We start from the raw sequence: 16669 nt of genomic DNA, 5'->3' as shown, positions 1-16669 counted from the left end.
GTACATGTTTGGCTCCAGATTAGAGATTCTTGGTATGGAAAGCATTCGGTATCAACTCAGCTCGTCTAACATGTGAATATGTCCTTCCAATGCCTTCAGTGCAGGACTGCCCTCTTTGCAAATTGGCACTGAATTCTCCTTTGGTGGAGACTCAGACACTGGAAACACTGAAAAATCCATAAATGGATTCAGACAGTGGAGGCTTTACAGGGGGAAGGCACTTTTTTCAGCAAGAAGAATGAGGAGGAGGAGGAAGACGAAGAAGACGGAGGAGGAGGGGAAGTTTGGATTTATACCTCACCTTTCTCTCCTGGAAGGAGACTCAAGGTGGCTTAAAAGCTCATTTCCCTTCTACTCCCCACAACAGACACCTTTTGAAATAGGTGGGGCTGAGGGAGTTCCAAAGAAGTGTGACCAGCCCACAGTCACCCAGCAGGAATGTAGGAGTGTGGAAACACATCTGGTTTGCCAGATAAGCCTCTGCCACTCAGGTGGAGTAGTGGGGAATCCAACCCTGTTCTCCAGATTAGAATCCACCTCTCTTAACCACTACACTACACTGGCTCTCCACTGAGCCCGTGACCACCTGCTTTCTACAATCAGATGGACTTTAGAACAAGTCTTTCAGTATTTGAGGCACAGGTAAAATGCAGGCAAATAAGGTATCAGAAGGCTGGTCAAATGGACTGAGCTACTTCAAAATACAGATGGAGGCTTACCTGTGTAAAAAAAACCCCAGCAGGTGGGCAGGCTGCACAGCTGGCAAAGAGATGGAGTGGAAACTTTTATCCCTGCTGTGCTATTTTTCTGTTTTCTCTTCTAATTTTCTATGTGAACATTCAAAGTTGGAATCTGCTACCTGCAATCAGCTGTCCAGTCCACCACCTTAGGTCTTTGCCCTTCATTATCACTGTTTCTTCTATAAGTGAGTTAGGCCTGTTTACCTGGCTGCCCAGATGAAAACCCACCCAGAATTACAGGACCCCAGACAAAGATTCCCTCTGACTTTCACCTCACATCACCCAGAAGTATGAGAACAAATCTCATGACTTGTTGTTTGCATATCAGTAGGCAGGTGAACACCACGTATATTTCCCACTATTCCATTTATATCCCACTTTCGGCCAAGGTGCACAGGACAGTGTAGTTGCCCAATGTTATCCTCACACAACAACCCTGTGAGGTGGGCTAAACTGAGATTAGTGACTGGTCCAAGGTCATACTCTTCCCTTCTCTTCTGTAAGTGTTCTGCTGAATCTATAGCTGAATCTATAGCTGTATAGCAGCACTGTTAGTAGTTGCCTGGGTCCCCATGATTCCACAGGCCCTCCCCCCATTCCTTCCCCTATCAGCCCTCATCTTACCAAGGCATGCAGTGATATAACCTTCTACCTACTGAGCCACGGTTTTCTGCCTTTAGTAGTGATTTTCCTATCCATATTGTGTTTGCCAAATGTATAGTGCTCTAAGAAAAACTCCCAACTTATTATTTCTTCTCATAACATCTGGAGATAGGCCCCTTCTGCACAGCAAATGTATAATAGTTGCAGTCAGGATAAAGGGCCCCGTTTTCCTGTTTTCACATTCACATGCATCCGTGCAGGCAGCAATTGGAGGCCATGGAAACAATCCGGGTTGCCGTTGTGCCTTCGCACAGAGACACATCTATTTGTAAAAAATTACTTCCCACCCATGTGTAGCTACACAGGCATGCACAAATGAACCCACACAACCATGCTGATGTCTGATGATACGACCATCTGCACCTGTGTAACTACACAGATGTAAGCTGCAAAAAAATTGTTAAAAAGGAAAAGGGAGGCAAATAAAGTGCCTCCTGCCTGGCCATTCACTTGAGCAATTAAAAAAACTGGTTTGGGGGAAATAACATGGGGCAGATTCATTTTGGGGGCAGGATCTGTGTGAAGTCCCCCCCCCCGAAAAACGTTTGTTTTAGTGTCTTACACCCATGTTTATTGGTCCGTGTGGAAGGGGCCATAGTTTTGCTTCTGTGAAAAGATTGTGCATCCAATTTTAGAAAACCCAGCCTTTAAAAAAATCCTGGACCTTTTTGCTAGTAATTTCAGCAGTTTCAGCTAATTAAATACACAATTCAATTGACTGTTATGCTTCACCAGTACAAATGTATATGTGCATAAACAATTGTATAGACCAAAATATGCCCTAGTTTTCTTTCTTTTTACCCAAAACAATCACACAGAAGCAGATACAGGCATTCTTTGTATTTGAGAAGAGCAACATTTCTGTTAAGATGGCGCCTGCTAGTTTCAGGCTTTGGAAGTTATATTGCAAATATTTAATTTTTTAAAAATCTGCTGAGCATTTAGTTTAGGCACCTTTTAAATATGATCTCTTAAACATTAATCTAATCATCAAACATTACTCCGATGATTAATCTATTTAAATATTGCAGCCCCCCCAAAAACATTTCAATTGATCCCATAAACTAGACCACCAAATCTAAAAACCATCCTTCACGTGTTGTGTGACATCAACTCAGATTGGAGACATTGCCTCTGATGCCAGAGGTAGTCCCATATAATACTAGCAACGTGTAACTAAGAACCAAATGAAATGGTCCCAAATAAGGGGTAGGGGGGTGTAAATTTCTGTTTGCACAAGACACAGGGGAAGGCTTATTTCCAGTCACACTGGGCAGAGCTGCTAGGGATTGCTTATGTTATATGTACAATGCAGTGAGGTTATACAGCTGCCTCCAGTCTATACAACCTATCCCATCATTTACCTCACGCTGGGGCTTTATGTATAGCCTCAAGTCCGAGTCCTGGCAGGAAACCTGGTTGCATAAGTGAATCTCAGCAGTTAGGCAACATGCATGCAGAAGTTCGGCCCTTGGTGTAAAACAGGGGTAGGGAACCTGCGGCTCTCCAGATGTTCAGGAACTACAATTCCCATCAGCCTCTGTCAGCATGGCCAATTGGCCATGCTGGTAAGAAACTGATGGGGTGGTAGTTCTGTTTATCTGGAAGAAAGGTTCCTGGGATGTAAAATAACCATCATCACACTGATTTCTATTAACATGGACACATCAGCATGAGTGTCTCAGGGGTACAATGCACGCATTTTGTGCAAGGGCTCCTTTTACTCCAGTGGTGCTGGGCATTCTGCCCAGGATGCCCCCTCCTGTACACACTGCCAAGATGGCCATTGTAACATCAGCACAGACTTTGCAATCATCTCAGTACATCTGATGTTACCATGCAATGAAGAGGCAGCTGCTTTTATCCAACTGATTTAGCAGTTTAGAACAAGCAAGCTATCTTGCTGCCCAAGGGGCTGCCATGTGCCTGCCACGTCTACTCCAGAATGAAGCAGAAATCTATTTGTAAACACACAATGGACACACCCAGGGAGCAAAAGATAATTGGGCTTCCGAGAGCATGTCCCTAAAATGTTGCCAGATGCATTTTACTCATCACAGTATCGACCAGGCAGGGCAACATGGGCCTTAGTTTACATAGGATCACAATGGTAGGGAAGGAACCAAGAAACAACGCTGCCTATCAGCTGAAATATGCAACTGTTTGAGGATGCCTTTTTTTAAAAAATTGCAAAGTGAAGGGATGCTTTACTTGGCTGCCATCTGGCGGCTATTCGGCTATTGACTTTTCTTGGGAAAAGCTTTACTGCCCCAGCCTGTCACATCCAGATCCTTCATAAATCCCCAGGAAGGACTTTTTAATAGTATAGGCACCAAACTTTGTTACCTTTTGTTTCTTTACTGGTATACTCTACGTTTCCTTTTCCACTTTACAGATCAGAACGGAAACTGTGCTCCTATCCAGTTCGGGATATGTACAGATGAGCTTATCATTTTCCAGTTGTATAATTTAAGTACATTAAAAGACAATAAAAGGAGGAAAACCCAAGTCATTGTTTTTTACATTTTATTTTAAACCCTAAAATTACAAAGACAGCTAAATCTTTCTTGCACAAAATTACACATACAAAATAAAATAGACAATCAGGTGTCAGTCCTATGAGAATTTTCCTTTGTTTACACAAGCATACTTTTTAAAAAACCCCACAGTACTGAAAATTATCCTTTCCATTCCCCCCCCCCCTTGGAAAATTAAACCATCCCAAACCTAATCAGTAATTTTACACAGCTTCACGAAGCTACTTCAGCAGATTCAATATTGGCTACATTTCCGTCACCTCCCCCATTAATTCTTCCCGCCCTTGGCCGGACAGTAGAAACCCAATATTTCAAAAGAAAAGAAAGGATTGTACTGTAGACACAATACTCTAAACACAAAAGCTGTGGATTAGGAAGCAGGCACTGCAAGGCTCGGAAGCACTTAGAATCCCGTTACATGACTTCATGGACTGCAAAGAAAGGAGTTTTCAAAACACTTTCCCTAAGAGTTGTCAGGACTGAGCTGGCGGCCAGAATTCAGAAACGAAGATAGCCATTTCTAATTTCTTCAGAAGGTGAATTATATAGTCCCTGCTTCAGTGTGTTTCATCAACAGTTTTTTTTAACAGGAGAATCCCAATAATTGCAAACATTTGCACTGATTTCAAAAATCACCGCACCCACTCTTTCTCTGAAAGAAAGTCAACGGAAAGATTAACCACCCTTCCACCAGTGCTGAAGAGAAACACACCATCCTGCATGCATTTGGATGCATTGGAATTTTATTTGCCTGGGAAAGGCTAATTTTGTTCTTAAATAAGCATATTATAGTGTAACTGAAAGCTTCCAACATGGTAGTGTTTCTCTAACCCTTCTATTAATGTAGAGTTGGCCAAGGAAGATCCATACTATGTACCTTTATTAGCACAGTATTTCTAACATTCCTGCCAAGCAATAGGAGCATATCCCCACCCCACACATCCAATCTGTTCTTCTTTCATGCTCAAAAACACAAGTACATTGCATACCTGGGGAAAGGGAAGTAAAATGAAGACAAGAGCTCTTTAAGATTACAAATGAAAACAAAATGCAAACCCAAAATGGAGCTTTCCTTACTGAAAAAAACAATGGATTATTTAAACTATTATGGGGGGGAATAGTTCAGTCTTTATAAAGCTGCAATAGAAATGAGTAGAGAATAAAGGAGAAATCTATTTACAGAGTACAGGTCAAGAAGGATGTCCAAGAAAAGATCCCAAGCGTGTACTTCACTTTTTCTTGGTTGACTTCTTTGCACTGGACTTTGCTTTGGGTTTTGATGCTTTTGCCTTTTTAGGCTTGGATGCCTTCACTGGCTTGGCCTTGACAGTCTTTGGCTTCTTGGCTTTCTTTGGAGCAGCCACTGGCTTCTTTTTGGCTTTCTTTGCCGCAGGTTTGGGCTTCTTGGCTGGTGACTTGGCAGCAGCCTTTTTAGGCTTAACTGCCTTCTTGGGCGTCGCAGCCTTCTTGACTTCCTTTTTGGCCTTCTTCACTGGGGCCTTCTTGGGCTCATCACCCTTGGCCAAGCGAAAGGAGCCAGAGGCACCAACCCCTTTGGTCTGCTTCAGAACACCTGTTGTCACTAACCTTTTGATGGACAACTTGATTTGGGAGTCCGCATTCTCCCCTACTTTGTAATGGCTCTTGATATATTTCTGGATGGACTGACGGGATGAGCCCACCCGACTCTTTTCGGCCTGAATGGCAGCCACTATCATGTCAGAGTACTTGGGATGATCTGTTGACTTCTTGGTTGCCTTGGCCCGCTTAGGTTTGGCAGCAGGTGCTGCAGCAGAGTTTTCAGTCATCCTGCCTTGCAATTTCCTTTCTGGAAAAGAAGTTGGTTGTCTATGCCACCTGGCTTTGGGGCTGCTGCTGAATTTCTCTCTGGGCACGTGGGGCAACTTCCCAGCAGCCTCGTTGCAAAGGATCCAGCTGATGAAAGTATGACACTCTCCCCACAATCCTCTTTGCAGCAGATTAAAAAGAGAGAGAGGAAAAATCACCCCTGCTGCCAGATGCACCAGGGTAGGATGTCACCCCCCCCTTTCCTGGCAGTTGGTGGCAGGGTGTGGCCAGGGCAGCTTTCCCAGGGAATAGCCCCTCGAGACCGAAGGAGGTCTTGGCTGGGGCCTGTCAGCTTGTCAAGACTCTTCTCTGGCCAAGTGCCCCGCTGTCAGGCCGGCACCAAACGCCTGCTGGCTCCTCTCCTCTGTCTGGGGCTGAATCCCCCACCTCTGGTGTCAGCCTCCTCAGCCTCCTGCCTCTGCCTCCTGCTCTGTGTCTGGCTCTCTAGGCAGCAGCCGGCGCATCCGGGTATTTAGCGCTCAAGCGCGGACCGCGGTGAGGACAGGGTTGCTGGCTGCCTGCTCAGGCCCCGAATGGCGCCTCGCTGCCGACATCTGTGTTTCTTCGGCTGCCTAAAGCGGCTTTTTCCCGCGTCTCCCGGCGGCTCCGGGGCCCCGCATGGTCGCTACCGGCTGCTCCGGTCCTTGAGCTCTCGGGCCCCGCGGCCAGCTCCCCCTGCCGCCGTCCCCCGCCACTTCAGGGTGCCCCAAACGGCGCTGGGTGCGAGTGGGGCGCAGCGACATTTCCCCTTTGCGCCCCCATAGCTCGGCAGCCGGAGGGCGCTCGGGCCGGGGCGCAGGCGAGGAGCAAGGGGCACCCCTGGCCCGCCTGGGGACCCTCGTCCTGGCTCTCTGGGCGCCCCAAGAGCCGCGCAGGAGCCCCGGGAGCAGACCCCAACTAACACAGGGAGCCCCGAGCCAGGCGACGCTCAGCCCAGACCTGGCCGGGGAGGGGGGAAGGAGTGGCTCCCCCAAGGTTGGGGGGGCTCCTGGGAAGATCCCTGCCCCCCGCCCGGTGGACCCCCCTCCCCAGCTGCCCCCTACTCCGAGCCCCAGCGCTGCAAAAACTTTCCTATTTGTTAGATGGGAACTTTGCAGCCATCCCCTCCCCCAAGAAGCACCTGGGAGTCCCCTGCTTGGGGTGGGGGGCACATGGGTGGGGGTACGGCTCTACCCTGTCTGGCCTGAAGGGCGAAAACGGGCAGGGGGGGAACTTGCTTCTGGCACCCCCTTAGCCCCCCAAAAACGCAATTCGCCGGCTGCAGTGGCTTCTCAATAATATGTATAAGGATCAGGAGGCACTGAGGAGAAGGGGAACCCTGACACCCCCAAACCCTATTGATACTTGATGCCGCCACTGTCCCAGACACCCCATCGTTCCCTGGATACACCTGTGCTCCTGCCCCCGCGAATGATTTTGTACCCACCAAAGAACTATGGAGATTTACATTGGGTGTTTTGCTCCTGCTTGCATTTTTGAAGGTGGAGTCGATCCTATTACTTAAAAACACTTTGGGTCAGAAGTTGCAGGGGAAGGGAGGGGGTGCAATGCGGGGGCGTCGAGGGGCCGTTTCCCTAGATGTACCAACCCCAATTTCCCATTCCTGGGGGGGTGCTTAACTGTTGTTAGGAGATTAAATGTACGTGCCATCGCCATCTTGCTGGAAGAACTGAGCTTGTTTTTCTACCCCTCTCCCCTCTTCTAATTTTGTTCTTAATAAGGATATTAATTAACAGCGACGCGGATGCGACACGGAAGATGCGAATCTGAATTCTGACGGCTCGTGGTACCGAATAACGCAGGGGAGGGAAAGTTAAAACTGCTTGTGGAGCACTTTTTAAAAAAAGAATTATAAAATCGACCTGGCATCCTAGCAACACGGAGAACACCAGCAGCAAAAAAAACTCCATACATTTTAACACCTGCCCCCCCCCCTTGTACTTTAAGCTAAATACATATTTTTTTTAAACTCCAAAAACTCTACCATAAGGGTGCTAGTCTCCAGCTGTAGCATGCGAACTATTAAATGCGTGTCAATGCCTTTGCATTTCCGACATCGCAGATGTATTTTTATAATAGATCCCGGGTTCCTTCTTTTTAAAAATGGACAGGTGTTTTTCTACTGTGAAGTAAAAACACTAATTTAAATAGGAAACGGGGGGGGGGGGGCAAGGGACAAGGCAGGGTTGTGCCCGGAGGGGGACAGCTGCAGCCTTAGCACCGCCACCACCTAATAGAACTTACTCAGTGAGTTTCAAAGTGAGATGCGGGCAGCGGGAGGGTTTCTCCACCCCGTTCAGTTGTTTTGACTCCAAGAATTGCTGGGTAGCTTTATTTTTTATTTTTGCCAATGGGCACGAGGTTTTGGGCTTGGCTGCTTCCTTCGGTATCAGGACTGCTCAGAATTCTGATAGTCGTGATGGCAGTAATTTTGTGTGTGCTTGTGTTTATGCTATTCAGTAGTGGCTTTGGACAAAAAAAATGCATTTGACAGCGGAAGAATGGTCGAGGAAGATAGCTGGCTCGTGACTGTGTGCGTTTGGTCAGAAACTTTATAATAGAGGAGAAATGGCCACGCTAGGAAATGACATGTTAACTTTTGCATTTGACGCAGCTCAGCGTTTTAATGTCAAGATCGCGGGTGGAGGAGAATGGAGAGTTTGGGAAACAAACAAACAAAAATTTCTGAAACGGAACGCTGGAGTCATTGAAGGGAGACCCCATTCCCTAACACGGTGGGCTCGTGTTGTTTTCGTACTTGGGGCTGAGGACGTAGCAATAATGAAATGGGAGTGTGCAGGGCAGGCTGCACAAGCGCTGAGAGAGGAGGTGCGAAGTCTCCAACTATCCATCCAAGTGCCATTGGCAAAGCAACGATGTGGAGACTTAATTGACACACAGTAGTCGTAGTGGCTTTGAAGAGCCTCTCGTCAGTCAATTAATTAATTCTTAAAACGGCGGGGGAGGGATTGAGACCAAATAGTTTGCATCGCTGACGGCCACCGTAGGATGCGCGGGCAATGTTTTGTGGGAAATGTAGTCAACTGCACCGATGTGTTCCTTTCCGCTGACAAGAACTCCAGACCTCGGGATTTTTCTAGTCGTTGCTATTCGTCACTGCCACCACCGACTCACCAATGCAGGGTGTCTATCTAGGCGCTCGCTTCTTTGCATTAAGTTGGGATTGCCCATTCACAGTAATCCCACACACACACACACACACACAACCCCCCCCACAAATCTGTAGAGGCCTTAGGCAAGATTTTGCTTTCTTTGTTGTACTGATTGAAGCCACCGAAGGGTCCTCTTTCCAGATTTCTAAGCGCATGGTAGATGCATCCTGTCTGTGGCTTACCGCAAAGCTCGTGCTTTTTAACATCGAGTTTACCAATGATAAACATCCTCTAGTGGTTTGCGAATGCATGCATGCCTATGATTTCAAAGCTAGTTTTCATTTTATTGGGTTAAGAAAGTAAGGAAAAAATTATAAAGCCAAGACCTAAAAGCTTATCCCAAGCTTGCTAGTGTTATGTTTGAGGAGGCTGGTATTTTAACACTAAACTTGGTGTATCAATGCCTACCCCTCAAGACTGATTAAATGAATACTTATGTAATTGCAAATGTGGCAATAGTCACTGAGGTGACCGTTCAGAGGCTGTTTATGCACAGCACAATTACACCTGGGTAGACCTGGGATTGTACATACTGGGGCAATTTTATCCCGGCTTCTGCCTCCGCACGGTTCCCCGCTTCTTCTGAGGAGTCAAGGCAGGACTGGAGGTAACACTCCAGTTTGTTCCACACGGCCCAGGTCTTTTGTATTGACCCCCTTGACAAAAGGCTCCCCCCGCCCCAGCTTTCCCCTTCCTACATGATCCACGCCCTGCTGGCCCCAAAGGCAGAGGGCATGCTTTCCCACCCCAGCATTCCTCTTCCAACACGATCCACGCCTCGCTGGCTATAAAAACAGAGGGAACAGCTCCCCACACCCAGCGGGAAAGGTTCAAGGCAGGAAAAATATACCGGGTCTGCTACTGTGGCGTTTGCACAGCAGCAGGGTCACCTCTGGATCTTTTAAAAGAACCGCCAAACTGGCGATTTTTGAATATCATGGGGTACGAAGAGGAGGAGTTTGGTTTTATATCCCCCCTTTCTCTCCTGTAGGAGACTCAAAGGGGCTTACAATCTCCTTGCCCTTCCCCCCTCACAACAAATACCCTGTGAGGTAGGTGGGGCTGAGAGAGCTCCGAAAAGCTGTGACTAGCCCAAGGTCACCCAGCTGGCATGTGTGGGAGTGTACAGACTAATCTGAATTGCCCAAATAAGCCTCAACAACTCAAGTGGCAGAGCTGGGAATCAAACCCGGTTCCTCCAGATCAGAGTGCACCTGCTACGCCACTACTGCAGCAGCTGGGGAGGCCCAGTGCAGCAGCGGGGAGCCATGCAGAATTCACTGCTGAAATGGAATATTTTTCTGGCTCACCCCAGGATATTGACCATGTGGAAATGGCCAGAGATATAAAAATGTAATTTCCTTACTCAATTATCCAACTATGCAATTATCCAACTATGAAGATACAAAACAGAACAGCTACCTGTTATATTTACCTTTTATAAACTTCCTACAGGACACAGGGCTGCATCAGCTAGAGCTGCGATCTGCAATTAAGGTCCCCGAAGACCTCAGTGTCATTTCTTGGTCTGTCCTGATAGTTTTCTTTAACCTAAAACTGCCACTTTAAAAATTGCTTCCAATGACAAAGGTTAAATATGATTTTTAAATTAAATACATAGGCACATACTGCCATTTGTCCTGCTTTATGTATAACTGAGGATTACCAAGGATTCTATTTGTTTGGGGGACTTTAAAACTCCCCTTTCTATTATGTGTGTTTTGTTTTTTGCTACTATGATTTGGTGGCATTCTATTTTATACTGGATATGAGGTTACTGTATGGTTCTTTCGCATGTATTGTTGTGTAGCTTACTTTATTCTGCATGTGTATATATTTAATAAAAAATTTAAAGAGAAAGCTCATGCTGCTGTTTACTGAGGGTTGGATATTCTCTGACTGTGTGCTTACCCAGGAAAAATACAGGATTTGGGATTGGGCACAATGGTCACTACGTTAGTATTTCCAGCTTTTTAATTTTTTTTACATACAAAGTCACCAGACTTGATGGTTAAAGACATCTGATGCAGGTTACATAGGATTTTGTATTGCCTAACATGACTCCTTATCTCAGTGGTTCTCAACCTTCCTAATGCCATGACCCTTTAATAGTTCCTCATGTTGTGGTGACCCCCAACCCTAACATTTATCCATTTTACAGATGGAGAACACTGATGCAGAGAGTCTTAGGCGATCCCTGTGAAAGGGTCGTTCGACCCCCAAAGGGGTTGCGACCCCCAGGTTGAGAACAACTGTCTTATCTAGACAAATGCACATGCATTCAAACATTACATTCCAAAATTTTGAATGTTATGTGTCCCTCCATAGAGGAAAGATCTTTGTTATTGTTATATGGAATTCTAACAACCAACCTATTCAGCAAATGAATGGCTGGGAATGACCATCTATGAACTTTGTGACCAGGTGAGGGCTTGAACTTGTGTCACACTTCTAAACCCAGCCCTTTTACCCCACCATGCATTTATACCTCCCCCACATTTACACACTAGATTAAAAGATGTAATTTAGTATATATCTTGGCCTAAGTTATCCCAGTTAACTAGAAAAAAGGACAAAGATGAGACATTTTTACATTTAAGTGGCCAAAACTCAGGATAAAATCTTTCCTTCCTAATAAAAAGTAAGCATTAGATGAAAAAAGTTAAGCTATGCAATGTAGACTAATGTGAACGGCAGAAATGTTGTTTCTCATGTTTATCTTGCAACCTGGGAGAAGATTTTCAATAGCAGTCTGAAACAGGTACAGAGGACAGCTAACTGAGCACCTGTAATTTTGCCCCATCCCTACTATGCAAGCTTAAAACAATGACAATTAAGCAACTGTGAAGGACTAGTGTCTAGTGAGGACAGTTGTAAACAGAGACTGTGAGCTGAAACACTCCAGTTCAAACTCTGGCTGTTTCCGCACGGCCACGCTGGGGGTTGGGTCGGCGTACATGATGCCGACCCAACCCCCGTCCCGGTAACCAAAGAGAAGACAGCACTGTGGAGCGCCGTTGTCCGATCGACCTACATTCTCTGCGACCGTCCAGCGCTTCGCCAAGGCCAGGGGACACGCCCCCCTGCCCTGCGACTCCGGAGTGGTCGCACAGGGCAGGGGGGCGGGTCCCCTGGCCTCGGTGATGCGTTGGACAGTCGCAGAGAAGGTAGGTTGATCGGGCAAAGGGGGGAGGGATGGCGCCTTCCAGCCGCTGCCATTCGCACAGCAGCAGCTGGAAGCTGCCATTTTTGCCGTCCCCAGGGCGCTGTATTTGGCCCGTGTGGAAAGGGCCTCTGTTTCAGCCATTCACTCGTTTGGAGCTTTAGGCAAGTTGAACCCCATTCTATAACATGGGAATTTTTTAAAAAGGTAAGTAATAGAGGGCATTGTTGGAACTGTTACGCAGTAGCAATAGACCCCACAACATCAAAGTCTGACATTTATTATTACAGAGTTATGGTTAAAAAAACCCCCAAACTTCTGTGCCCCCACCCCTCCCAAACAAACATGCAACATTGCTTTTGAATAGCTGAAAGTTTTTATTAAGTTATACAATAGTAAGTGTGCAGCGAGAAGTAGCCGCCTTAATTGTTTGGCTCTGACGACAACAGCAGCAAAGAACCCCCCCCCCTCCCCCAGAGTACACAGGTAGAAGATGCACTTCTGGAATATGGGGGGTGGGGAGGCTTTGTAGTGGGATGCATTGAAGTTTCTCTGGCATAGAAAATCTCTCTGTGTTTCTAGTACATTAATATAAACAGTCAGTCCCCAAACAACAACAACAAAAGAGAACCAATACAACACAAAACTCCGTACAGTCTGTGGTCCCCAGACAAACTGGTGCTTCAGATAAAGCCATCGGTACAATGTTCCTCCAGCTCAGTGCCTCTCAAAATACATTTTCTCTTGGATCAAAACTATCCGTTGGGGATCTGAAATGGGGGTTTGGGGGATAACTGTAAGAGGGATCAGTTATGACTGCAAAGTGGCAAGAATTGGGCTCACTTCTCTGGTCAGCTGCTAGTTAAAAACATGGTATAGATTTTAAAATGCAACACCCTCCCCAAAACTATATAAAATATATTTTTCACATATAAAATCCCCAAAGAAGGTGCAAATAGTAGGATCCAGCCCCCAAACATGTTCAGCTATGGAGGTGCATGTGATGGATATTCACTGATGGGAGTCTTGGTCCAGCTTCCTGGAAGAGAACGTCTGTGAACAACGTAGAGTCTCCAAGGTGAAGGTGCAAAGTCAACTAACCTAAGGAGAGCAAAGAGATGACCAGAATTAGGGAGAATGAACGTGTACATGAAAACCAGAGAGACATGTGAAGTTTGTGAGATGGCAGACGATACAGGTAACCTTCTAAAAGCAAGGGTTTATAGAAACTGTTTTAGAACCAGAACTACGTATTGACGGGATTCAGGTAGAAACTCTGGCTTGGAAATCTATTTCAAGATTTAGTGTGCAGAAATCTGAGCCAAATTTTTCAAGTTTCTAGATCAGGCAGTTCCAACCTTTTTGAACCTTGTTGGCACATTTGGAATTCTTACACAGCATGTGGGCTCAGCAAGAAAATGACTGCCACAGGAAGTGGAGGCAGCCAAAATTGCCACAGTATAACTTCAGTAACACAGTACAGATCCTGGTGCTGGGGTGGCAACTGCGGTCAAAGCAAAACCAAATCTCCCAAAAGTCAATCAGAAGCCTTGCTGGGAAAAAGCCCTTCCTGACCAAAAATGTTGGGGACCCCTCTTTTTGATCCTAACATCAGATCTCTTGAGTCTCTGAATTTTTTCCATGCTGCTTACGCTACTAGAGTGGTTAATACTGAATACTTCAATGGCCATGCGATGGAAGGGAGTCGTGGTACCAGTTTGCCTAGTGGCAAAAACAGGTAAGCTACAGGGGATACATGAAAACTTCTAAAAGCAAGGGTTTATGGGGAATCAGCTACAGCAGGCACGGATTTTGGCCTATGAAAAATAACCAAGTGGAGGTAGCTCTAACATAAATGCATGGGAATCAGCCAATCACAAGGGCACAAGGCCAGGAGGCCTACAAATATATAGCTGTGATCTGAGCATTTGCCACAGAACCACTGAGGATGAAAACCTTAGATGATCAATTGATATAGAGAACTGAAAATCACTAACACCTTTGCAGTTTTTTTAATAGTTAAGAATAAAGCTGCATTCAGATGTCACACAGAGATGCAGTGTGATGTGATGGGTGTGAATCTGCCTTGCTTGCTGGTGGTCAGCAGGCAAGGATGCAAGTGGACTTCACTGGCTTCACCTGACATCTGAACTCAGCCTAAGTTAAACAATTCACTTAGTCATGACATTTCCTGACACTCAACTTGACACCTTAGTTGCCAGTAACCCTGACTAGCACAATCTTATCAGATCTCAGCATCTTAGAAGGGATGACCCTGGGTCGTACCTAAATGGGAGACCACCAATGCCTACAAAGAGGTAGGCAATGGCAAATCACCTCTAAACATCTCTTGCCTTGAGAAACTTATGCGGTCGCCATAAATTGGCTGCGACCTGGCAACATTTTCCACCACCATCCAAACAAAGCAGCAGCATTGGGAGGGGAGGACTCTGTGCATGATGACGAGAATCATCCCAAGCTGAATTACACCTTTCCATCAGCTTTTAAGAGTGTAATTGCTTAGGATGGCACTGGGAGCTTGTAAACCACAGACTGTCAGTCATTGGTTGTTCTCCAATCTCCATGGCTCTCACTCTTCTTTCTACTGCTCCAATGGCTGCCAACAACACAGTTACAGCCACTCAATTAAAAAACAACAACCACCATGTGCGTGCCCAGTAACATAAGAAAACAGAACGGCAGATCCCGAGGGGCCCTGGATGAGAAGTCAGTTTGCTTGGATTTCTCTCCCCTTTTAAAAAGTCAGTGCAGACAGATGTTGTCAGGTAAATAAGAAGAATTTGGATCTATGCCCCCCTTTCTCTCTTGTAAGGAAACTTACAAGGGCTTACAAACTCCTTCCTTCCCTCTTCCCACAGCTTGTGAGATAGGTGAGGCTAAGAGAGTTCTGAAGGAATGTAGGAGTGGGGAAACAAATCCTGCTCACTAGGTTAGTCCGCTACTCATGTGGAAGAGTGGGGAATCAAATCCGGTTCTCCAGATTAGAGTCCACCTGCACTTAACCACTACCCCACACTGGCTCTCAGGACAACCTTCTTCCTGAAGTGAAGGATTCACATTGTTTTAGGTCAGCCTTGAGCCCTAGTAAGCAGCAGGCAGAGATGCCCAATGCATGGACATTCCCTCCTCCTTGAGCAGCCTTAGCTCTTAGTTTAGGCAGCTTCTCGAATAATTCTCTGCTCCTTCCGGCCAGCCAGCCAGCTTGGCTTTATATGATGCAGAGCAGCCTTGCTTCTCTACTTGCCAATGCTGTTGTGCAGAGTCTGCTTCTCTTGTAGGGCCGCCATGGCCAGGCGCAGATGCTCCTTCAGTTGCTCAATCTCTCGCTCCGACCGCCGCTTGATGTAGTTCAGCTCCACGTAGACATCCTGGTACTTCCCAGAGGCAAACCTCTTATCCTGCAGCGGGGAAGAAAGCGCCACACAGAGTAAGCAGCATTTAGTCCACTATAGGGGAGAGCCTGTTTCCAGATGGGGCTCATGGCTGCTCAGCACCGACCAGGCCAAAGTTTCTAGCGAGGGTGGGCAAGTAGAAGAGAATACTTGAACCTTGGAGAAAAGGACAGACCTACTGGAGGTGAGACATTTTTATTACTGTTCTAATTGCAGGGTTATGCCTGCTGACTTATTGCAAGGGACCTTGTGTCCATCGCATTAATTTCTCGCACAAGGAAAGCAGTGCTCAAAATCTTACAATAGGGGACCCCCCAACTTAGTGCCCATGAGTGCCACACTGCCCACTAACACCTTTCTGGTCCCTGCCAAAGTTTTTAGGAAGTGGGGAGGACCAGGTAGGGCTTTCGGCCAGCAAGACTTCTGATTGGCTATGCAGATTTTGCAAAATGTTTGGCAGCAGTGGCCACTATCGCACAAAGATCTGTAATGTGTTGCTCAGCTGTGGCAGTCATTTTGTAGCTGACATCGCCTCCAGCTGTAGCCCATTTTGTGGCACCCATTTTGTTGGTTTGCCCAACATGCCCTGTCAAAATTCCAAATGTTCCCCCAGGCTCAAAAATGTTGGGGAACTCAAGTCTTACCACCAAGACTGTTACTGTACACGGAATAAGAGATATTGGATTCAGAAGAGGAAGAAGAACTAGAGATCATATTGCAAATTTACATTGGTTATTGGAGCATATGAGAGATTTCAGATGAAAATCAGCTTCCTTCTTATAGATCACAGCAAAACTTTTGACTGTATGGATCATGAAAAGCTATGGTTGGCTTTAAAAGAAATTGGTGTGCCACAGCATCTGACTGTCTAGATGTGCAACCTGCACTCTGGAAAAGAGGTGTACAAATTGGTTTCCAAATGGAAAAGGTGTCAGTCAAGCATGTATTTTATCTTCCAATCTCTTCACTCTATATGCAAAACATATAAGGAAAGTTGGATTAGATTTAATAAGGGTGGAGGGAAAAATTTGTGGAAGGATCATTAGTAATTTGAGATATGCAGATGTTGCCACATTACTGGCAGATAATAGTGACAAACTGGAATGACTACTCATGAAGGTTAAAATAGAAA

The 16669-nt window shown here is 46.1% G+C and overlaps 2 protein-coding genes across 4 annotated transcripts in view; both read right to left on the bottom strand.

Annotated features, from left to right (window-relative positions):
* Positions 1-3915: 3915 nt before the first annotated feature.
* Positions 3916-6233, bottom strand: LOC125435024 (histone H1.0). The gene has a single exon (XM_048501007.1). The coding sequence runs from the start codon at positions 5746-5748 to the stop codon at positions 5170-5172; it is 579 nt and encodes a 192-aa protein (XP_048356964.1). The 5' UTR covers positions 5749-6233; the 3' UTR covers positions 3916-5169.
* Positions 6234-12481: 6248 nt separating this feature from the next.
* The window catches only part of LOC125434470 (TRIO and F-actin binding protein), a 70018-nt gene continuing 65830 nt past the window's right edge, over positions 12482-16669 (bottom strand). For 2 of the 3 annotated variants that reach the window (XM_048499892.1, XM_048499893.1), the window contains one exon: positions 15382-15543. In XM_048499892.1, coding sequence (XP_048355849.1) covers positions 15382-15543 — 162 coding nt within the window. Of the gene's footprint in view, positions 13226-15381; positions 15544-16669 lie in introns of those variants that run through there. The other variant, XM_048499890.1, reaches the window with a different exon arrangement.

This window comes from Sphaerodactylus townsendi, linkage group LG06 (assembly GCF_021028975.2).
Source record: "Sphaerodactylus townsendi isolate TG3544 linkage group LG06, MPM_Stown_v2.3, whole genome shotgun sequence".
Taxonomy (NCBI): domain Eukaryota; kingdom Metazoa; phylum Chordata; class Lepidosauria; order Squamata; family Sphaerodactylidae; genus Sphaerodactylus; species Sphaerodactylus townsendi.
The sequence above is the reverse complement of the archived record's forward strand: the minus strand, read 5'-3'. Positions and strand labels throughout refer to the sequence as shown.